Raw genomic sequence first — 24,675 nt, 5'->3', positions numbered from 1 at the left:
CCCTGTGCTCTCCCTGCAGGTAAACTCCCTGCTGGTTTTTACTGCGACTTCGAGGACGGCTTCTGCGGCTGGACCCAAAGCGCACCATCACCCCACACACCCCAATGGCAAGTCCGGACCCTAAAGGATGCCCGGTTCCAAGACCACCAAGGTACCACCCTCTCTTCCCTTCCCTGGTCCCTACCTGGCCACACGACAGAAATGGGGCACCACCCTGAGCCACTGGACCTCCCCGCCTCTGCCCTGGGGTACGCCCACACAATTTCTTCAGACCTCCTTGGGCATTAGAGTGATTAAATCAAGCCAAGGCTGACGTTACCTTTTGATCCTTTGATCCTTAAAATGAGAATTTTGATAAAAGATTAGCTAAAAAATAAGAACAACAATAACAATAATAATAATTTGACAAGTTTATTGAAACCTGCTGTGTATTAGGCACAGAACTCACTGAGAAATAAGGAAAACTGTTCTTTTTCCTTATTGCACAATCTTTGCTTGGAAAGAGAGGAATTTTGTACAAGGGACTCCAGCTGGAGCAAGTAAACACAGGGGAGCAGAGGGGAGGGGAGAGAGACCCCCTCCATCCTGCAGAGAGGTGGGAGACTTTATGACGTGGGAGACTGGGACTCAGGGAGGTCCTCCTGCCATTTGCCCCAGGATTGTGCCTAGGAACTTTGCTTATCTAGATCATTCCCTGGGCCCCAAATTCTTCAGCCAAACCCTACCACTATATCCGGCTGAAACTGGCAACTCCCACCCTTCTCACATTGTAGCTCATCTTCTCACAGGCCCTGCTTGACTGCCAGGGGGGCATGGGGTCTCCACACACCCAAGAGATGCCACCCACACTGGGCTGACTCCACACCTGGAAGTGCTGGCCTGGACATGGGTCAGAGGTGGTCTGTGCGGCCAGTGTAGCTCCCAGAGCTGGGCCCCTAGAGAGGCCACACCATCCAGTCATGGGCCTCTCCTTGGCCTGTGCACCGTGGATAGGCCTAGCAGGCCTGGGGGCCCCAGCTTTCTGTAGGATGGAGGGGGTCTCTCCCCCCTCCCCTGTGTTTACCTGCTCCAGCTGAAGTCCCTTGTACCAAAATTCCTCTCTTTCCAAGCAAAGCTTGTGCGTCCTACAGCTTCCTTTAAGAATTAATAGTAAAAAGTATGAGAGAGGACAAGGTCCACATCTACCACTGAGGATCTCAGCAGCCCTGCAGTTCTGTCCTTGGTCCCCAGAGCCGGCTGCATCTAGTGAGCTGGCTTTGGGCCCGGCTGGGAGGGAGGCTGAGTTACTGGACCATGGGGGAGTCTGCAGGGCCCTCCCCAGATGTGGAGGCCAAAAGCTCTCACTTCTCCTCCAGCCTTCTCACTGCACTGCCTCATGCCCAGTGCCTGGTCTTCAGGAGCAGAGAAGACAAACAGCTCAAAGCCCGACGTGAGACGTGATCTTCGTCTCTGCTCTGATGGTCCCCGACAGCACCCATAGCAAATGTGTCCAGCCCTGTTGAATACCTCTTGTGACAGGTCTCTCCCTGCCTCCAAAAGCAGCCCTTTTTGTTGCTTAACAGCTCAGAGTCACACATCCATTCCCTTACCTGGAGATGAGCCCCACCCCTCTGTAAATTCTTCTCAGTGACCATGATTGCCATCTCCTGGAGCCCCACAGAACTGAACTGTGCCCTCTCCCACAGAGGCAGCCCTTCAGATATTTGAAGACAACCATTATGACCTTTCTACCACAGGTCTTTTCCCTCCCTGGTCACATAACCCTGGCCATTTGATTTTTCCTCAAGGGTGGGAGGGTGTTTTCCAAGATTTCTGGCCTGGTCTAGTTACTTTCCTCTGGACCCATCTGAATTTGTTACTTGTTAGTAACTTTATAAACATTTTGCTATGAGATAGAGAAACACAGAAATGAATAACTAGAGTCCGATCTGGGGCTCTGTGAGCCCCCTGAAAGTGAGCGCCCTGGGCTCACTCTGTCCCCTACCTCCACAGCACCAAACATCGGCAAGCACTCCTGGACATTTGCAGATGCTCCTTCCCACCACCACATTGGACTGAGGCTCATGTTCTGCCAGGTTTTCTGGCAGGTCAGTGCTTAGAAAAGAATAAATGAGTCTTCCTGGTCAGGGGATGGGGCACAGGCTGACCTGAGCTCCGGAGAGGGGAGTAGATAGTGAAGGTTCTGAGACCACTGGAGGGCAAAGCACAGGCATGACTGGAAATGGGGGGCAGGGTGGACCTGGGGAAGTCCAGCGTGCTTCAGGCTGCTCCCGGGCTATGCGCGAAAGCTGGTGGCCATGGGAGATCAGGGAATGCAGTAACCCAGATGTACGGTGCTGGAGTGTCACAGGCTGTTTAGAACGAAGACCTCTGCACAAGCCTAGTCTCATAGTCAGTGATAAGCAGGCTGTCTTACCCACTGGAAGCAGAAGTAACAGCATCTTCAGTCCCGAGGCTAGAGAAGAATAGTGTGGGGCCCATTAACCTTGCACCCCAAGGCCCTTCAGTGCACAAGGATGGTGCAGTTTTGACTCTTCTCCTCTCTGCCCAGGCCACGCCCTATTGCTCAGCATCACTGATGCCCCCACCTCTGAAAATGCCACAGTGACCAGCGCTACATTTCCTGCGCCCATGAAGAACTCTCCGTGTGAGGCAAGTCTTGGTGTTCTTCTAGTTCTCTGCCTGCTCCTCCCACTTCAGGGCACTTCCAGGTGAACACACACAGATGAGCAAAATAGACTGATGGTCAGGCTTCTTCTTCTCCTGTGGGAGCACCAGAAGACCGTTTGCACCATCTTCTAGGCAGACAGTAGTTAGCAACATGGCATGGCAGTGAATTTCACCTTAAACACCACACTCAGCTGCACTGAACTATTTGCAATAGAACTTTGATGGCAGCAAACCTCCAAAATATTTCCAAGACATAAGAGGCAATGGTAACAGCAACTTTTTATAGAATCCTTAGATGTCAGTCTAAGATGTCAGTCTCTTACAATACATTTCAAAGTTTCAAAGCATCAACACTTTGACTTACATAAGTATCACTAAGGCATCAATGGCAGTCGGTGAAGTGCCTCCAGAGCCACTGGCCCAGACAGTTAGCGTAGCTGTTACCCCTTCAGTGTGGGAACTGAGGGCCTGGTGCCAGGATTCTTAGCCCAAGGTCATATTCTCTAGGGACCAGGAGATGAGCTTAGACCCCCAGAGGGCCCAGTGATTAAGCTTATGGACTCTGGAATCAACTACTTGGGTCCAATCCAGGTTCCACCGCTGACTGGTGGCCTAATTTGTTTTATCCATTAATAATCTCTCAGTGCCTCAGTTTTCCCACCTGGAAGTAGAGACTCAGAGTGCCTACCCCAGGGAGGTGAAGCTTAAATAGCTTAATATTTGTAAAGGGCTTGTCATGCGGTCTAGTACAAAGTAAGTAGCACAAAGATTAACCAACAATGTCTGAAACCCTGTATAAATATGCAAAGAAGAATGGGGGATGAGGAAGAGAACTTTAGCCAACAACCAGATTGCGCTTCTGCACTCTGGCCCAGCATTGCGACAGTACCGCGCACATGTAGGAAGTCAGGACTGAATTTAAATTTGGCCAGTCCTCTCTTTCTGGAAACTCACAGGAGAAACTCCTTCCTGGCTTCTTTCAGGAATAGCTTTGTGCTCTCGGAGCAGTTTGTTGCCTTTCAAGCTGTGGATATTGTGAAACTGACCACATTCACATCCCCTGAGCAGGCTGGAAGCAGTGCCCGGCAAGCGGGGCTTTGACCACGAGAGGTGCAGGAAAGAGGTGATTTAGTCCCTGAATCCCGACTCTTGTGACCCCATGGACTGTAACCCGCCAGAGTTACCCATGTAATACCACAGTCTGTGCATGGTATTTCCTCAGCAAGAATACTGGAGTGGGTTGCCGTTTCCTGTACAGGCAAATCCAAGCCCTCTAGTCTTTTTGTGAAATAAAAACTCACAGACATAAAGCAAAGGAGAATGGAAAAGATATATCAGTGATGGTTTTTTAATCAGAAGAATGGTAGAATTAAGTCTTTCTTTACCCAGTAAGTTTGCAGCAGCCTCGCTCCTGATTCGCTTTTATATTGTTACTTGACATCTACCCCATCAACCTCACCTTCTCCTAGTGTATGTTTTATGTATCTCTGTGAGCCACCTTAAATCCTTTCTGGAAGAAGTCAGGGCACAAATAAGTAGATTCATTATGTTAAATTGTATTTGAGAAACCATGCTCTCCGCTGCAAATGGTGGAATTACTCAGTCATCATTGATACTTCTCGGGTGTCTCAGAGCATCACCTAGAAAGGGAAGTTTCTTAAGAGGAAGTCTAAATGAGGAGAGGTGATTGGCCTGTCTGACAGGCAAGGGGAATCCTTAAAGTCACTTCGCCTTCAAATTTATTTTTCACTAGGTTTCATGTGGGCCTGATTTCAAAAAAAAAGAAATGTCAAGGTAAAAATGATATTTTTCTAATACGTCATCATTTCTCTAATAACCTTTGGGTTGATCAATAGCTTAAACAGGTGTTTTGTTTTACTGGCCTATTTTATTACTCCCCCAGTCACATTTGCTCTGGGCGGTTTCTGCTATTTCCTGCCCTTTTCCAGAGCTTGGCTCAGCATGAGGAGTGAAGGGAAGGCAGGGAGACCACTCCGTTTTCAGCTCACAGTTATTTCACATTCAGGGTTTCAGATCATTCATCTCAGGCTGCTGGGTCTTTGAATTCCCAATGTTGGAGAAATGTTTTCATCAGAAAAATAAATGGCCAAAATAGAAATATGCATTTCCAGGTTTGTAAGCCCTGCCATCTGTTTCTCTCGAATCCTAAATACAGAAGGCAGGAAGTTGATTTCCTTCTCCCAGGTTGGCTGAATGTCGGTGACAGAGAAACAGATGTTGCATTGCTGTGTGGGACTGTGTGAGGTTAACCTCCCTCTAACCCTAAAGGGGCCTCCATTGGCTATGGAGCCCTGGTGCAGGAAGGTGGACACTAGATAGAGCCATGGGTGGAAGTCTCTGGTGAGAGTCAGGCCCTTGGGGACAGGCTGGAAGCACTGAGCTCCCAGCTGACACCTACCCCTGAGCATCTTCTCTAAACCCTAACAGTCCTGGTCCACGCCTCCAGAGAGTTGAAGTAATTGCCGAATAACTCAAAATACTCTTGAGAAACTACAGTCATCAGTGGATCCCAAAGGGAAACTGGTTTTGCCTTCAATGCATTTCCTTGAAAATCTGGCTACAAGCTACTAGTAGGTCTGTGTTTCTCCAGTTGCCGTCACTTGGAAAATATGACAAATGCAGATTCTTGGGCCCCACCCCAGACTTCCTGAATGACATCACTGACAAGGGCCCAGGAATCTGCATTTTCAAGCCCCACCATTGGTGATTTGGATGCACACTGAAGCTTAAGAGTGACTATCCATAGGTGTCCTTGCCTGTTGTGACCGAAATTTATTCTGAACCCAAGCTGAGAGCTATCCTCCATTACCTGGGGTGCCAAAGATTATGATATAACTTGCCTTTTTGGAAAGATGAGTCCGAGGAGGGATTAGAATTGACTGATGGGGTGGGGAACAGAGGTGGTGGAGACAGAAGTGGGATCACTCTGAGAGCCACGTGGATCTAGGTCAGTGGCCTACCGATGATGGAGACATACCCAGGGTGTGCCTTTGTGCCAACCAGCTTCCAGGGCATTTCAGAAGCATGCCAGCTCTGGCCTCCTCCCTCCAGATCCCTGCAGCCACTGTCACCAGGGCCTCTCTCCACTGCCTGGCCTTGGTGCAGATGCTGCCACTTCAATGGCTCTGCACTGTGGCATGTGGGGCATGAATATTTAAAGACCTCTGCCCAGCCCTGCCCCACTCTCCTACCCACAAACTATTCTCTGCAAGAAACTGAGGAGCCACTTAAAACACATTCAGATTTTATTTTGATTTTGCTGAGCTCCAGTTCAAATAATTAAAGTTGCCACTGGGGAGGGGAGCCTTGCAGTGGCTTTCATGCGCTTGCTTGCTGTCAGAACTGCTCGCGTCCCCCGGGTGGGGACACACACTGGGATGTGTCTAGCATTGCAGCTGCTGGTAATAAAAAGGACGGGAGAGTGGCAGGGGCCGTCTCCGCCCCTCCCCCTGCCTTTCACACATCCTAGCAGACTGAATGTCTCAACAAGCCCCGTGTGGTTTGAAATTCTATTTTATTTGAATAGTCTGAGCTGTGACTAGAATATTTTAAACCATGTTCTCAGGATGGAACAAGGCCTGGGGGGGAGAGGGGGGGGAAGTGGGCTTCCCTCAGTCTCTTTCCCCCTCCACAATGTAGTAGTTTTCCTTCTATGAGCTGCAGAAATGAAAGGGACCCAGGAAGTGGGAGGTGACCCACTTAATTTATGCTGATACCCTAGGGCAGGCCAGTTCCCGGCTACTGGTTTTCTGACCTTGCTGAAGCTGCAGCCACCTCTGTCCTCTCCATACACGCATGTGCAAACACTCAGACACACACACCCTAGGGCTGGAACACACCTGGCCTTTCTGTCTCTGGCATCTGCCCTGTAGTGATAAAAGCTTTGATTAGTGACTGGGAGCTGCTGAGACCAGGGCAGAAGGTGACCAGCGGGACTCCTCCATGTCAACATGGGCTATCTAGTCCACAGGAAGGAGACCTCCATTCAGTCATTAAAACCAATGAATATGGCCAGAGGAAGGTGGGAGAGGAGTTTGGCCTCTGGAATTGCCCTCTGCTGTCCATTAAATTCTGTGCAAAGCCCCACTAGGAAGGAGCCTCTTGTGGCAGGAAGCCAGGGAGTTTTTCAGCAAATTGCTCTCTGGTTGATATTGTAAGGCTTTCCAGACTGCGGGCGCTTATTCCTGGACACAGAACCCATCCTTTCCTGGGGATTTGGCTGGTGAGACGTTCTCCAGCATCTCAGTATAAACCCACATCTCAATAGGTGTCATGGCTCTATTGATGGGGCTTAGTCAGGCTTGCCTCACTCCCTCCCCTTGGGTAAACAAATAGGACTTCCAGATAGGAAGAGGAAAGGAACTTTGAGACCCCTGGGTTTTAACAGTTTATTAATTCAATGGCAAAATCCCCCTTGGAATGGTCAAGAAAAGAAAAATAAGAGTAATCATAATTACTACAGGATGACTTGGGGCAAGGGAAAATGCAAAAGCTGAGGGGCTCTTCCTGTGTCAACCCCACCAAACCCTCACAAGCAGGGGCTAAAGATGCTGAGAATATTCTATGTAGCTCACTTCCTGGAGAAGATCCTATGTGTCAGAGGTTGCCCCGCCGGTGATTTGGGTGTGTGCAGGGCGGCCCAGGGAAGAGAACAGCCCATCTCCACAAGACAGGAAAGTAATGTCCCCAATGTGCACAGCCAGAACATACAAAATCAGGATCAAACTCAGGTCTTATGACTTGAGCCCTGTGCTCTTTCTGTCACATTACCCTGCCCCTGCCAGGGGCAGATGGTACCTTCTCAGCTTCCGGGGAGCTGACGTGGGCCTTGGAAGCATCCCTGAGGACTGGCGTGGCTCCCACCTCACCCAGAGACCCCATCCTCCTCACCACGGGGTCCTCATCTCCAGAGACAGGGAGGAAAGTCATACCAACCATTTTGTAACAGACTAGTTACCTGCTTCATCTCTCCTCAAGCTGGGACTGGTCACTGGGTCTAATTCCTAGGCAACAAGGGGACATTGCCGCTTACCCGCCGAAGCCCGGTGTTATTCGTGCCTTGTGTGTGCGCTGTTCCCAGCCTCACGTGCTCTCACTTATTTTAGCAAATCAGGAAGGAGAGGCTATTTCAAGAGGCCTCGTGAGCTTGATCCTGAATAAAGCTGTTGTGTCCAGAATCCATCCCATCTTCTGCATTGAACATGTGCCCGCCTGGGGGAAGCAAAGTGCCCCTTGCCCTCTTCCTATTCACTGTCCTCCCCCTCGGTCTCTGCGGAGTGTTGACTGGTAGAGGAACAAGCAGTTTCCTGCTGAGTCCACCTAGGACAGCCTTTGCCCCTGTGTGGCCAAGTGATGCTGCACAGACACCTTTGGTGACCGTAGAGACCCTCTTTGTAAACAGTGAGGGCCCAGTGCCAAGCTCAGGGGAAGACTGGGGCAGTACCCTCCCTAGATCCCTCCACTAACCTGAGTTGGACTGGATATCCAACTCCCATCTCATCTAACACTGTGACATCCACTGCAGTGACAGAATGCTCACCGACTCAGCAGCAAATCCCTCTCATCTTTGGGTAGTTCCAGGCTTCAGTGTTTGCCTAAATCAACAGCAAATGCAGCTAGACTCACCAGGGCTTGTTTTCACACCCTCTGTTCTCTGCACCCCTCCTCTTCTTGCTTTGGGGAGCCTTGAAGAAGCAGAGACAGACTCCATGGTAGCTCTGCAATATCCAGCTGGGTGGTCCATCCCTGGCCAGGACATTGTGGTGGGCCCGGCAGGAAGCAGTTTCCCTCTGGCTCCCATGGGGTAACGCTGACATCTGAAGTAAGTCAGAGCAGCATGGTGGCCCCAGGCAGCTGCCTGCCTCCTGCCCTACGGCCCAACAAGCACGACATCTCCTGTGTCTAGAGGAACCCAGCTGGTCATCTGGGGCCAGGGCAAAAGGAGCATCATGAAGGCAGCGTGGTATGGTGGTTGGAGCAGCTCCTTGAGGTCCCACAGTCCTTGGTAGAATCCTGCCACTTTCTAGCAGGGTGACCTTGGGCAAGTCACCTCACTTTTCTCAGCCTCAGGATCCTCTGCAGAGCTGTTGGGATAAACAAGTAGACAAGTTAGAAAAGCGCCCAGCCTGTATCTGGCCACATAGTAGATGTTTAATAAGTGTGGTTTCTGTTTCTCCACTGCTGTGTGTATACATGTGTGCTAAGCTATGTCTGACTCTTTGCAACCCCATGGACTAAAGCCCACCAGGTTCCTCTGTCCGTGGGATTCTCCAGGTGAGAATACTGGAGTGGGTTGCCATTTCCTCCTCCAGGGGATCTCCCCAACCCAGGAATCGAACCCATGTCTCCAGCAGCTCCTGCATTGCAGGTAACTGCTGCTGTTACTATTAGTATCTGACTTTTGTGATGACTCCAAGATCAAAGGCTAGACCTGCCCTATCCAATGACCCTCAATCTGGAGAGTTAAGCAAGGGTCCTCACTCTCAGGACAAGAAGCGTGGCAGCTGCCAGGACAGGGCCAGAAAGGTAGCATGGTACTTGGCTGGGCTGGACGGACACACAGATGGCTGGCTGGAGGTCCTCACTCAGGCGGTGAGCCAGCAAGTATTCCTCTCAAACCCACCATGTAACCAGCCAGCCATGCGGGAGACAGACCACAGGAATCTGGGATCTTTTAAGAGTGTTTATTCAGCAGAAAATTAAGAACACTTACTTCCAATATGACAGGTCCTGGTCTCCAAGTTACTTATGAATCACTTGGCTATGTTACAAAACGCAAGCCAAAATTCTTAACTAGAGCCCTCAGACACCCTAAATCTTTGTACTCCTAGGAGAAAGAAACCTTCCCTTAGACTGGGGCTAAGGGAGGGACCCTTAATAACCATAAAGTAACTAAAGGTGTGCAGTACCCACCCCCCATCAAAGGAGGGGATACGTTCTAAGACCACTAGCAGATGCCTGGAACCACGGATAGTACCAAACCCTGTATATCCTATATTTTTTCCTATGCTAGCAGGTGGGTAGTGTGTACAGCATGGATACAGTGGCCAAAAAGATGATTCATGTCTCAGGCGAGACAGAGGGGGTCAGCCTCTGTCCTCATGAAAACATGAGTTTTCATGGTTTTGATCTGCTACTCAGAATGGTATAGAATTTAAAACTTAAGAATTGTTTTTTTCTGGAATTTTCCATATAATAGTTTTGGACTGAACTTGACCTCAGGAAACTGAAACTACAGAAAGTGAAATGGCTGATAAGAGGACTACTGTATTTTTTTAAAATAGTGATCCCCTCCCGTGTGGCTGGCACTGTGCTAAGAAGGTCACTTGCCTTATCTCATTACCAAAAGAGACTTGTAAGGAATTGTTGCCCCATTTACTGATGCAGAACCTGGGACTTCAAAAGCTTAAGTAACTTGCTAGTCATCTTTGCTATTAAGAGGCAGAACCAGGATTCAAAACAGGTCTGTCCAACTCCTAGGCCAATCCTGCAAACACTCTTAACGTCATTGGACTTGACTCAGGTCACCTGAGTGTGAGTCCCAATACTGCCATGTAATGAGCCATAGGACCTCAAGTCAGTCAGTGTCCCTAATTGGGAATAAAAATGCCTGTGTTACTTGCTTCGAGACTTAGATTAAAATGCAAAAACTCTTTGTATTCTTTTCAATCTTTTATGAATGGCAGCAATTATTATGATCCCTCTTCTTACTCTGCATAGGTGTGAAGAAGTCACTGCTGACATAAATTCAGACAGGCTATATTCTTATTTCTCCTCTGAGTCAATTAGCAATGCAGGCAGCTTGGGAGCATTATTTTGCACAATGCCGATCATTAGCACTGGGGGGATGTGCCCAACGAACCTGCTTCATCCTAATTAATTAATTAATTGTGCAGCCTCTCAATCGTGAGCATGGCCATGGTCCAGGATGAGCGCAAACAAGGTGACTCCTCATTAAGTCTCAAGGACCCAACAAATATGGCCCTACTGAGATCTGGGGCCAAAATCATTCTTACCTTAGTACCTAGAGCTGGGAAGCCGCTGGAACCTAGCATTCTGTCACCACTTCCTGCGATGTGGTTGATGCTGCCAGAACACATGCTAATGGGCTAAAGTAATCAACAGTCATTGTAATTACAGTCGGACATAATTAATTTAATACCTTTGAGTCATTCAAAATTAATACCTCAGCCATTACATGATGAAACTGAGGCATAGAAGAATTACTGTCAAGGCCTCACGGGTGTGAATAAAAAACCTCCCGGGCACTTGGCAGAGATTTAGGTTTAGGTCCCATTCCAAGTCTATCTGTTAATCAAACAACCTCGTGGCTCCCACTAGTGGCGATCATTCATGTGGCGAGGATGCACAGGGGCCAACCTGTTGAAAGCACAATCTCCCAGGGAATAAATATACTCCCTGAGTGGCTATGGGTCCTGCAGACACCTGGAGATGCCTGAAGTCCATTCTCCTTCTTTTTTTTCTTTTTTTAATCACAGTTTTATTTATCCATTTATTTTTTTACTTTACAATATTGTATTGGTTTGGCCATACATTGACATGAATCCACCATGGGTGTACACGTGTTTCCCATCCTGAACCCCCCTCCCACCTCCCTCCCCATCCCATCCCTCTGGGTCATCCCAGTGCACTAGCCCTGAGCACCCTGTATCATGCATCGAACCTGGACTGGCGATTTGTTTCACATGTGATAACATACATGTTTCAATACCATTCTCCCATATCATCCTGCCCTCACCCTCTCCCACAGAGTCCAAAAGACTGTTAAATACATCTGTGTCTCTTTTGCTGTCTCACATACAGGGTTATCGTTACCATCTTTCTAAATTCCATATATATGCGTTAGTATACTGTATTGGTGTTTTTCTTTCTGGCTTACTTCACTCTATATAATAGGCTCCAGTTTCATCCACCTCATTAGAACTGATTCTTTCTGATGGCTGTTTATGAAGATTGTAGGAATTTCATTTCACTGAGTTGATCCTGTTCCCCAGTATAAGGATTTCTAAAGCTATTTCTCAGCATCATCTCTATCACCCACAGGGAAACTGAGGCACAGAGGAGGCTGTCTGCCCAAGATCACCTCATTACAATGTAACTCAAAAGAAAACATTGTTTTCTTCACACAGATTTGAAAGATAATCCTCTAGGGGGCCCGGAAGATAAAACACTGGACTGAAAATCTTAATACAGCATCCTTCATCCTGTCCTATTCTGTTTGTGTGAGCTGTTTATTTCTAAACTTATTCCCTGCCTGCTTTTTCCAATACAGGAGGAAGGAACTAACATTGATAAATGTATTTGGTAAGTTGGGTACTGGGCTTACATAATCTTACTAAAGTCTCCCAGCAACTCTATAAGGAGAGTATGATTAGCCCCATTTCACAGATAAAGACTGAGGCCCTGAGATTTGTTGTTGTTGTTCAGTCCTTAAGCTGTGTCCAACTCTTTGTCACCCCATAGACTGCAGCACACCAGGCTTCCCTGTCCTTTACTATCTCCCAGAGTTTGCTCAAATTCATGTCCATTAAGTCAGTGATGCTATCTAACCATCTCATCCTCTGCCTCCCTTATCCCCTTTTGCCTTCAATCTTTCCCAGCATCAGGGTCTTTTCAAATGAGTCAGCTCTTTGCATCAGGTGGCCTGAGTATTGGAGCTTCACAGCTTCAGCATCAGTCCTTCCAATAAATATTCAGGGTTTATTTCCTTTAAGATTGACTGGTTGGATCTCCTTGCTGTCCAAGGGACTCTCAGGAGTCTTTTCCAGCACCACAGCTCAAAAGCATCAATTCTTCAGCATCCAGCCTTCTTTATGATCCAACACTCACATCCATACATAACTACTGGAAAAAACACAGCTTTGACTGTACAGACCTTTGTCGGCAAAGTGATGTCTCTGCTTTTTAATACACTGTCTAGGTTGGTCGTAGTTTTCCTTCCAAGGAGCAAACGTCTTTAAATTTCATGGCTTCAGTGACCATCTGCAATGATTTTGCTTCCACTTTTTCCCCTTCTATTTGCCATGAAATGATTGGACCAGATGCCATGATCTTACTGTTTTGAATGTTGAGTTTCAAGCCAGCTTCTTCATTCTTCTCTTTCACCTTCATCAAGAGGCTCTTTAGTTTCTCTTCACTTTCTGCCATTAGAGTGGTATCATCTACATATCTGAGGTTGTTAATATTTCTCCCGGCAATCTTAATTCCAACTTGTGATTCAATATTATGTCATAAGTAAAGACAGAAATGTTCTTTCTGATTCCAGAGCCACAGCATGACCCAATCTCATTCCCCAGAAGCTCCCACTTGCCCTTAGTCTTCCTTGCAAAGCCCACAGTTCAAGCAAGAGAACTAGATCCTCCTCAAAGTGCTGGAAAGATGGCACTCTTTTCCCACTTTCCAGTGATATCAGAATCCTCCCTTGATGCCTTTTTTAGTATAGTATTTATTGTTTCTTCTGATTACATAAGTGCTCTACATTCACTGTAGGATATTAGGAAAATATAAAGAAGAAAATTGAAATTGCCCACAACCTTACCCTCCAAAGATAACCCCTGTCACCGTATTTGTACATTTCTGTCCAGACAGATAAATGTAGATTTGAGCAGAGGGATAGACAAAGGATTTATATAAATCATACCATATAAGCATTTTGTATCTTCTTTCTTTGCTTAATATTATTCTTTCCTAGATCAATATTATTCTTCAAAAAATATGCTTTACACTGAGTCTGTTCTAGTTATCAAAGTAATAGATGTTCATTATAAAAATATTAGAAAAGAAAAGGCCAAAGAAGGAATAATATAGCCATAACTTTGTAACTTCACCAGCTAGGAATCCCACAGTTATTATTTTTGTATATAATCTTCACTGCTTGCTGTGTTTTTACTAAGGGGGCATGTGGATGACCCTGGCAGGGTGTTCTCTGGCTTCACTGTGATGCCTGAGAAAGAAGGAAAGACGTGGGGTGCTGTTTTCAGAAACAATCTCAATCTTTTAAGTCTCTTACATGGCCAGGAATCCAGCATTCCTTAAGCCTCTGTAATTGCAAGTATTTCCCAGCATATTTTATTTGCTTGTTATCAGAAATCCACATCTGGCCTGCCTCGTGCTGAGTTCGGTTGATTTTCCATTAGGTTATTTATAGCTAGAGAGTTGGTATTTATTTTTTCCAGGTGAATTAGAAGATGGTGTACAAAATGTTGGGTTTTGCAGTGTCAATAGTCTCAGTTAAAACTAATAAGACCACATTAAAACTCTTAAAATTACAGGTTCACACCCAGAATTACAGCCCTGGCACCTTAGATTAGAAAGAAGCTTTAACCTCCATTCAAACCTTGGATGTCCTTGACAACATCCCCAATCCTGGCCATCCAGTCACTACTGGACAACCCCCAGTGTGGGGAATACTGGGGGAGTACCCATCCCACCCGCTAGAAACAAGCTCATCTCTGAGCATCACAGTCTGTTAAAAAGTGTTTTCTTCTTCTGTTGAAATGAAATACACACTAGAGCATCTGTCCTTGGTCTTGTATCTACTGCTGGAATATATACCGCCCTTTAGAAATTCAAAGAAACATAGCACCTCCCCCTCATACCATTCCCTATGTTTGAGAGTGCTGCACGTTAATGGACATTATGGATACCATTGGGTCTCTTTTGTCTAACTTCAGCCTACATTCCATCCCATGCTGAATTTTTTTACGGATTCAAGGTAATCTTGTGAAGTTGCCCATGAGATATTCATAGCAAACACGGGGCATATTCTAGACATCAAATTGCAGTAATTACCTGTGGAGGAGGAAAGGGCCATGAGAGAAAAAATAGCATTAAGCCTAGCCACAAGGCTGGTCCTGCTTTACATACAGAACTTTAATTAATAAAACTACAAACACTGGTGGTGCATAATTGGAAAGTCTATCAGGCCCACCAAGAGCAGGGGGAAGGCCTGGAAAGGGCTGGCTGGAGCCAGAAGATGTAATTGCTGGTGGCGTGCTCCTGGCATTGTCTCTCTTCACTTGTCTCATTTGCTGTCAGCATGTAAAAGAATTTATTAGTCAAAAGCTATCACTTATAGCCTATATCTATTAGAATGGGCCTCGAAAGGATAAAAACTTTATTGTTACAGGTTCCAACAAGTTTTACATCCCATAAATATTATGTAGGATTTGTATAGCATTTCTCATATTTGTGTGAATACATTTGAGATACCCACAGACACACACACATTTGTAACTATTAATTTTCTGGCAGAGGCAGAAGAAAAGGTTGTACATGGCTTAAAGTCCACTATCTCCATTATTCTCCCCAATATTTCTATGATAATACCTTGTTAAAATATAAATTCTGATTCAGCAGGTCTAGGGTAGGGCCTGAGAACCTGCATTTCTAACAACCTCCCAGGACACACCAGCACTGATGATTCATAGGCCACGCTGTGAGCAACAAGCATCTAGAAAACCTTCACAATAACACACCCAAAAGATTTAAGTATCACCTAATATGTTACGCTTGTATAGTGCTATAGACATGGTGGAAAGAGCATAGCACATAGTATGGAATCCAGGTCTGCAGTATATGAACTTAGTGACCAGGCATTATGTGCATGGTCTTAGATTCCACATCCAAAAAATGGGTGTGGTAATTTCTGTAGGAAGGGACGTTATGAGTGTAAAATGAGACAGAATATATACAAGTCCATAGTACAGCTCTCTAATATCTAATAAAAAGTCAGTTGATGAAGTATTTTATCCTATAGGCAACCTAGAGAGAAGTTGGTCTTACTAAGATCAAATTCCAAGACTGCTTTTTGCCTGCTCTGGGTACCTGAACTTGACTGCAAGATCAAACGAGTCTACCTGATTTGAGTATCTGTATAAAGTGATATCAAGAGGGTTTTTGAACCTAGGACTATATAAGGAAAATGGAAGAGTTTGAAAAGGTCTTGAGCCTTCAGTCTGTTCTGGGAATCGCATATAGTTCCTCTGTATAGTTGCATGCTCAGTTACTAAGTCATGTCCTTGCTGCTGCTCCTACTGCTAAGTCGCTTCAGTCGTGTCCGACTCTGTGCGACCCCAGAGACGGCAGCCCACCAGGCTCCCCCGTCCCTGGGATTCTCCAGGCAAGAACACTGGAGTGAGTTGCCATTTCCTTCTCCAATGCATGAAAGTGAAAAGTGAAAGTGAAGTCGCTCAGTCGTGTCCGACTCTTAGCGACCTCATGGACTGCATCCTACCAGGCTCCTCCGTCCATGGGATTTTCCAGGCAAGAGTACTGGAGTGGGGTGTCATTGCCTTCTCCCAAGTCATGTCCTTAGATACAAGTAATTAATAAGAGATATTCTGTAAGAACTGACATCAGTCATCCAGTCCTTCTAGGAAATTGGAGAGGACCTTACGCTGTACGTCCAAGATGAAAGTTGTGGTCCTGTTTGCATCCTCAGATCATCCCTATTCACTCTAAGCCCACAAATCTCTCACTCTCAAGGTCATTCTGAGTCTTTGTCCAGGGGTAATGTAGCAGCCATGTGAGGACCCTCTGCTGAGGAATACATCCTCCCCCACTGCAGGAAAAACGCTCTTTACCTTAGTGATGGTGGGCACATCATAAGTCATTTTTTAGCTATTTACGAATTGCTTCTTACTCAAAGTCCAAGATGAAAATGGACACCCCACCAAGAAGGCCAGGCTGCTTCCTGCACAAAGTAGCTTGCTCTCCCCAGTGGTCTCAGCCTAGGCTGCACTTTAGAATCGCCTGGAGAGATCTGAAGAGTGGCCAATGCCCAGGAGCTATCAAAGGCTAATTAAGTCAGAGCCTCTGGGGGTGGAGTACAAGGTGTGAGGGAGCAAGAAACTTCCAGGTGATTCTAATCTGCCAGAAAGGTTGAAAAACCCCTGTTTAACCATTTCATTCACCATAGTGTGAGCTCTACTTTCATGTTCTTTATTTCCTTCAATCTTTATAACCACCTTTTAAGGCCAACAGGGAAGATATGATTATTATCATAAGTTTGTCTCTAAGAAAACAGAGATTCAGAAAGGGCAAGTGGTTGGCTTAAAGTCATACAGTTAATTTTTGTTGGCCTTGGAGCACAAACTCCAAGTAATCCCATTGTCAACAAGCAAGGAAACAAAGATAGTCTGACAAGCCACTGGAGAATGAATGTTGATACAAAGATTCTTCTGGTACTTTCTAGAAAGGAAATGGGGTGAGTCGTAGGAGCACAAGGACAAGACCCTAGAGGCTACTCTCTAGTACCAGGCTTCTCTGCAGATTTTAATGCAGTAGGGTTGGAGTCAGGCCAAAGATTCTGTATCTCTAACAAGTTCCCAGGTAACGTGGATGATATCAGTCTGAAGATCACTCCCTGAGTGGCAAAGCCCTGACTGACTCTTAGAGGCAGAATCTGGAACCACTGGGGAAAGTACAGGTGAAGATGGTTAAGTGAAAGACTATATGTTCTGCACTGCCTGTATCTTGAAAAAGAACAGCATCTGCCTGGATACATCATCTTACCAAATAGTCAATGGATGAAAACATAAATGGCCAAAAAACAAGCTTTGCTAGCTGCTCACTGGCTACCAGTAGGCAATCTTACTCTAAACCTTTTGCATCCGTTTCTAGAACTAGACTTCACTGAAACTCAGACAGTGCATCCCTGGGCTTGAGTTTGGCTATAGATATATGTTTTCTAAATAGATGGTAATACTGTAATGAAAGTTTAATTCCTCTCTTTATCCATAGCACTGAACAGTTGGATCAAGTGGCCATCTTAACCCAAGTTCTGACTATCTTGTGTCAGGTGCCTTGACTGTCTTATGTCTACACTGTCAAGTGGCTCTGATTATTTTCCCCCTTGCCATATTCAGCACAGTTGCCATTATTCATTTAAATTCAGACTTCCTCACTAGATAATAAACTCCTTGAAGGCAGGGAAGATATGCATAATCAGTTCAGAGTAGACAACGCAATAATTATTTGCTGAATGAGTGAATGGTCATCTTTTTCAAGAGGGATCCTGGGTCACCACCTCAGAAGCTAAGGATGCCATCCTTAGCACCATCTCTTGGCAGCCAGCCCAGTTCTTTCTTGCCCAGGCTTACTGTCATAAAATATAGTGAATAGTGCAGAAAGATGGAGAAAGCTCAGCAGTCACTGGCCAGTGGCACCCAATGTCTATGAGACAGGACTAGACCTCACCAACATGCTCATACCACTAGCAGAATCTATTTCAAATGTAGTTTCCTAAGAACAGCCAAGAGGTATGCAGTTTTGACTATAGTCATTGGCTGTGAAGTGGGTAGACCCTCCCCGCTTTCCTGGAACCTGACCCCTGGAATGCAGGAAAATGCTAAGGAGCATCACAGGATGCAGAGCTGGTTAGCATCCCTGAGAGGAGGACCTGGTAAAGAGGAGGGTTTTCCTGTGTATGTGTACATTTTTGTTCCTTTTGACATCGATCCGTGCCTGTCATGTGCGTACACTTGACAACTACTGTGAATCCAAGGTCAATAAAGCAGTCCCTGCTTTGAAGGAACTAGTGGCCCAAGAGGGCTGAGAGTAGGGAGGGAAGACGCGGTGGCAGAGCTATACCCTGTGATGCCCCCACCAGCCTCAGTTACAAGATTTCAGATGAGTGGGAGGTCATTTCTGAGATAGATAAGAAATGGCTCCATGAACAAAAAGGTTTATTTTTTATAAGTGGCAAGAAGGAAAAAGCAGGTAGAAGAATGGAAGGATCAGAAGCAGAAAAATGAATGGCAAGTGCGAATCTGGCATGTAGGCTAGTGGGAGGGATCTAGGAACCCGCTTCATTGAGCCCCCACGTGTGGACTCCTGGGTAAAAATTTCAGCAGATCCCACTACTTACCTGGTCACTCTAAGGTAATGCAGACCTAAAGTCACTTCAAAACCCCAAACACAGGCCTATGTAGAAATCAAAACTTCCCTCTCACTTTGATGTCAGGGCTTCGTCCTTTCCCCTCCACCCACCATGCTTGGCCTTATTGCAGATGAAAAGCCTGAAATCAGGGAGAGGGTGGTCATTGATCTCTCTCTTCATCACCCAACTCTCCTCCTCTTCTTGCTAACTGACCCTTCAAGATCTTAAGTGTGGGGAAGGAGAAGAGACAAGGGGACAGGGAATCTCTTACTGGGCCCAGCCCGTTGTGGTGATCTTCACTGGTATTCTCCAGACATGACAAGTATTTAAGGATTTACTGTTTCTTACAGGGGACATATTTGTGGTTTCTTTGGAGATCTGCTTTTTCCCCAGTCCCTCCACTATGGCTGGGCATCTGTTACCTTGGCTAGGGCATATGTGTCTCTCCCATCCAGGTGGTCACTTAATCCTTCCCCTGCCCTTGAGCATCTCAGTATACCTGCAGCTGCTTTCTGCTGAGTTATATTTTCCCCTCCAAACAGCCCTCTCAGGTAAGATCTGAAATGACTGACATGGGCTCCTTTGTACACAGCTCACTCTGGTGTAGCCTATGTGCAAGCCCTCAGGCTTTTTTTTTCTTTTGCCAAAATTGTCACTCTGCCTCTGTTCTGCCATCAGAGAAGCTAACCATCCTCTTGTTCATACTTCAGGTTTTTCCAGATGAGAGATAGACACTAATCCACTGTGCTCCCAAACTGCAGGGGGTGAATGTCGAGTACTTGATGTGGGATCACTGAAACCACACTCTCATCAGTTGGGGTGAAGAAACAGCCTTCCTCAAAGTGAGGTGGAACTCGTGATACACCAAAAGCACTTTCCCAAAACTCTCTCCTAGTAGTCAGCCACCAACTTTTTTTACATCCAATATATGGACAAGGGATAAAGAACTGTGTACCCTGTTTTCATCCACCTCTCTTGAAAGCCCTGTACCGCACTGTGCTGTCAGACTTTCCATTGAAATGCAGTATCTATTGCCTCCATGCTTCAGCCAGAATTCCTTTTTAACCTTTTGTTCCACTATTTATTACCTCATTCAATTGTCTTTATAACCTTGTAAGTTTAAAATAATTCCCATATTAGAGAATAGAGAACTGAGCTTCACATTTTCCAAAGTGGCAGGAACAAGTTTTGCATCCAGATCTCTCAGACTCCAGAGCTCTTAGACCATCCTAGGATGATACATGTGGCTCAGCAAAAGTCCTCAATAAACATCTATTGAATGACTGGAAAGTTGATTTGCCTAGATTATAGAGGAATGTGAATGGCTTGCTATTAATTGATAGAGAGTGAGAAACCATTGAAGAGTCACAGATGGCAGTGATAAACAGGAAAATGTGACAGAGAGATACAAAAGAATTTAGAAGGGAGAAAGAACGGATAGAGAGGCACGTTTGGAGGCTATGGAATCTAGAGTACAATGAGTAAGTTGTAAAGGACATGGTGAATGTTACTTTAGACTAGTGAGGATAAAAGACAGGTTGAAAAGATTTATGAGAATGGGCAACAAGGAAATTGAAGCAGTGGTTACATACCAGTTTTCCAAGATGTTAACATGTGAATTGACATATAGAAATATATTGTAAGCCAGAGCAGCCAGCAGGATCAAATAAAGGATATTTTTCCAGGAGAAGTGAAACCTGATCTTGTTTGTAGACAGAGGAGCCAGAAAGTAGAGAGACTTCGAAGGTGCTGAAGAAAGGAAGGACAGAGGTTGCAGGATGAAAAGAGAAAGGGTTAACATAGAAGAAAGTGGAGGGTACATCTTCCTCTAAAACAGGAAAGGGAGAAGTTGGATAGATACTTACTCTATGGGGAAAAAAAGAGGTTGAAGGAGAATGCACTTGATATAGTAAATCTTCATCAGTAAGGTAGGAATCAAAAGAATAAATTGGGTGTTGGGGACCAGAGGGTGACAAAATCAATGTTTGAGGAAGAGTTTGAAACACCCATTGTACCACATGTGTTAAGAAATCAGCTATGGAAATCACCAGCGGATGAATAAGTATCACCAGTCATCCAGGACACTGAGGCTCCAACGGTCCAAATCAGCACTATTCTGTGGCCAGGGAGCAAAAAAAGCAAAAAGTATGTGGCAAGCGTCATCCCAAGCTGGGCACTGCAGGATGATGAGCTGAGGGCAGAGGGAGCTTCATTAGCAAGAGTAGGTTTAAAATTTCCAGCCATGGCATCCAGACTGCTCAAGAAAACCAAGTGGAGCCAATGAAAAAAATGTAACAGATTTGGGAAATTACGCTAGGGATGTGCAGTGGAGACAAGTATTTGGTACACAGGATGCAGGGAGATGGGAAAGATAGAAGTGAAGAGGTTATGGTTATATAGACCAGGCTCACCAGGCTCAGCTCTCAGAAATAGAAGAGCACATGGGCACTGCAATGCCAGGGGTGGCTTGTTAGTGAAGCGTTGGTATGCAACAGAGTGAGGGGTCTTCTGCTTCAAGTGCTTCATGGTATGTAACCTCCTTAATCACATTGTGAGGCAACTGTGAACTTAGAGACTGAGAGAAAAGGAGTAGTGATTTACAAAGAAGCATGTCTCCAGACAATGAGAATCAGAGAAAAGGAGGCACCATAGCTGATGAAAACTCCAGGTTGCCATAGGACATATATTGTCTTCCTTTCTATAATAGCCGTTTCTATTACAAGGATCTGAACAGGAATATTTGGGGCAGTGATATGCTGTAGTTGTCCTAAGTTTTAAATGTTGCTATAGACTTTCTATCAAACATACAACCTCTATTATTTTAAGCACGAAGACCAGAGATCTTGTTTATAGTATATACTGCCTCTGGGCATGACTGTACTGAAGCTTTCTGAGATAAATTAGTTATTCCCTTTCGTATGTCTTAGGGTACAATGCCATAGAAACCTTTAATAAAGATACAATGAAAACATATAATTGTATCTTGCTTTAGGCAAAGTGTACACCCTCATTCTGAAAGAAATCATATTTTAAAATGTTGATAGGTAGGTTCTTGTCTCACCCTTGCCCACCAATGGCCACAGGTATCAAGTCATAGGGTCTCCAGTTAGCTAACAAATGACGTGGTACCATTCAAATAAGATTATTAGTCTTTAAAAGGAATAAAAATCACTGATACCTAAATCACTAAAAGAAATTAAATCACCAAATCACTTGCCTAAGGTCACAAAGTGAATTGGGACCACAGACAAGACTCTTTGAATCCTCTTTAGAAAGTTCATTTAATACCCCACTGATCTTAGAAGGCAGAAGCCTGTGAAATTTAGGATGATGCCATCAACCTGAACAAAGTTCCGAAACTGCCCATCGGTTTCCCCTCCCAGCTCCTCGAACCTTGGTGAAAACGGGAGACAATGAACCAAGTCAGGCTATGGTTGGCTGGCTCTCCTCACAGGAAGACCTGGGCTGAGTCTCCAGCAAAATTCTTGAGAATTCCAGAAATGCAACCTACAGTTTCCTTTCAACAGTAACACCTTGTCCTTCTGACTCTTCTCTTCCTTGCAGCTCCGAATGTCGTGGCTCATCCGTGGAGTCCTACAGGGAAATGTCTCCTTGATGCTGGTGGAGAACAAAACCGGGAAGGAACAAAGCCGAATGATCTGGCGTGTTGCCACCCTGGAAGGCTTGAGCCTGTGGCAGTGGACGGTGCTGCCTCTCCTCGAGGTGGCCGACAGGTGGGCCTTTACCCATCCCATCTGTCCCACTTCCTCTGTCAGCCAGAATGCAAGAGGGGGCCTGTCTGCCCTCCTGCCACTCCTTCTATCCAGATCTCACACACACATGCGCACATACAAATGTTCATACACACACTTTCTGGAGACCTACAGGACGCACTGATACTCTGAGGGATTTCCATGCTAATGAGCACTCATCTCTCACACCTCTGGCCTAGCCTGATTGGCTCCCTCTGGTATCTGTAGGAAAAAGTAAAACCGAACAACTCATATGATAATAATCAGGCTTTATATGTATATGGCATTTTCTCTTAATTAATGGATATTGCCTTACTTTCCTATTTGACGTTTTAGTTATTCCTTATTAGCGACAAGAAAACCTGTGACATAGGTAGGACATACCTCATGTATCCCCATTCCTGCCCTTTGACAAGGTTCTCCTTCACTGAGAACCAAAGAGATGAAGCACCAGCAGGTCAGCACTGGAGTGAGGACAGGTGCTCCAGCCAACCCCATTCTGGTGCTCCTAGAAGTCTAGTCCATGAGGCAGGTGAATAAGAATTATTCAGTAAAGAAGGGAGTGCTTCTACCAGAGGCCCAGATTCCTAGTTAGATTCTAAGATTAATGACCTTTGTAACCTTGAACTCCTCTGGGCCTCAGTCTCCTCATCTTAAACTGAGAGGGTTGGATTACAAGATCCTTAATGCCTTGTGGCTCTGAAATGGAGCAGTAACTGCTCGGCTGCCACTTGTCTGCCCAGGATGGCACCAGTCTGCCACCTGCAGTCAGTCTGGAGCAAGCAGCGCCTGACCACCCCAGCTGCTCACATGGTGCTCCGCTGTGTCACACTGAACCCTCAATGATTGGAGCTGATCTGTTCCAGACCAAAAAGTAAGGGAGGAAGGAGGGAGTCATGTATATAAATGGATCTGGAAGGGATCTTTAAGCCATCTTTAACAGGCTAAATGTCAAACCACACGATCCAGAGCAGCTTCTGCGTTCGACTCCCCAATTTGCCGTCCTAGTGGATCCTTCGAAAAATGAGGGCAAAGGGCTTCAGGTAAAGGGGAGGGTGATGCCAGTTGGCACACAGTTTGTAAATATAAAGCTGAGTCTCAAATTCTTCACCCAGACTTCAGTCTGCTGATTTCTAAGAGCTCATAACTCAAGCTGAGCTGTCACAGGAAGACGCCATTGGCCTCTGAGCACCAGCTCCCCACTCCTTCAGATGTAAATGGGTTAAAGATCAAAGCTCTTGGACATCCCAGGGCTCAGTGCTGCCCCCAGGACAAATGGATTTAATTAAAGTGGAGGAAGGGGCAGTGTGGGCGCCCTCACCCTAGACTAGTCTTTTGTCCTTTGGGATTGTGGGGGCTGTGTGCAGGGGATGGAGAACAGGCAGGTTATGCCAGAGTCCTCCCTTCTGGGAGATGCTAAATTAATTCAGATGAATCAAAAGGTTTTTTTCCTCCTCAATCCAGCTAGTCCTCTCTCTTTCATAGCCACTCCAGGGGATTTAAGGCCAGTAAGATGTTGACTCTGTTCACTTCCATCGGCTCAAGTTTTGTTTGAAGGAGACTTTGTTCTCAGCCTCCCTCCTTCCTGTTAAAAGCTGTTTACCAGCCTGACATTTCCAATATTAATAGTGAGACCAAACTGTCCAGTGGGGATTGAGACAAAGGCCAGCCTGGTTGGATGATGCCTCATGACCTAATAAATGTGCAATTATGCGAGTGGCCCTGCGCACCAGGAGCCTGCACGCCACTGACATGCTCTGATGTGGGATGCTGGCCTCCCCCTCCCTGGAACTAGAGGTGACAGAGGAAGGCATCCAGACCCTGAGGCAATGGAACTGCAGGAGGAGGCAGAGCAGTTTTCACATGCTAAAATCCACCTCACTGTATGTGTGGCTGCCCCATAAAACTGAAGAACTGTGGATGGCAGAGCACAGGCTTTAGAGTCAGAGAGTCCTAAGTTTAAAAACTGGCTCAGCCACTTACTAGCTGTGTGACCTCAGCCAATTGAACCTCTCCAGGCCTGCAACTGCACCCACAACTGCAACATGAGCATAATACCAGTGCAACTTTACAGGATTATTATAAGACTAAAAATGACTGTCGAAAGCATCTATGTCTAGTACGTATCAATAAGTTTTGTTTCCCACACCCTCTATCATCATCCCTTAGTTTATGGCCTCAGATAATTTATTGAATGAATGGAACAAACCACAAACTCCAATCTTCTAAGTCAAGCCATATTCAATTATACAAAGATAATAAAGCCTACCTCTTAGGCTTGGAGAAGTAAAGTACTTGGTGAACTGCCTGGTGCATGGTAAATGCTTAGTA

General features: G+C 45.8%; 1 protein-coding gene across 1 annotated transcript in view; it reads left to right on the top strand.

Moving 5' to 3' along the window:
* ALK (anaplastic lymphoma receptor tyrosine kinase) overlaps positions 1-24,675 on the top strand; it is a gene marked incomplete at its 5' end in the record, with an annotated part of 508,673 nt that overhangs the window by 391,036 nt on the left and 92,962 nt on the right. Inside the window, 3 exon segments of the mRNA XM_010840704.1 lie at positions 20-151; positions 2,552-2,652; positions 22,157-22,326. Coding sequence (XP_010839006.1) covers positions 20-151; positions 2,552-2,652; positions 22,157-22,326 — 403 coding nt within the window.

This window comes from Bison bison, unplaced genomic scaffold (assembly GCF_000754665.1).
Source record: "Bison bison bison isolate TAMUID 2011002044 unplaced genomic scaffold, Bison_UMD1.0 scf7180017864145, whole genome shotgun sequence".
Lineage (NCBI taxonomy): Eukaryota > Metazoa > Chordata > Mammalia > Artiodactyla > Bovidae > Bison > Bison bison.
The sequence above is the reverse complement of the archived record's forward strand: the minus strand, read 5'-3'. Positions and strand labels throughout refer to the sequence as shown.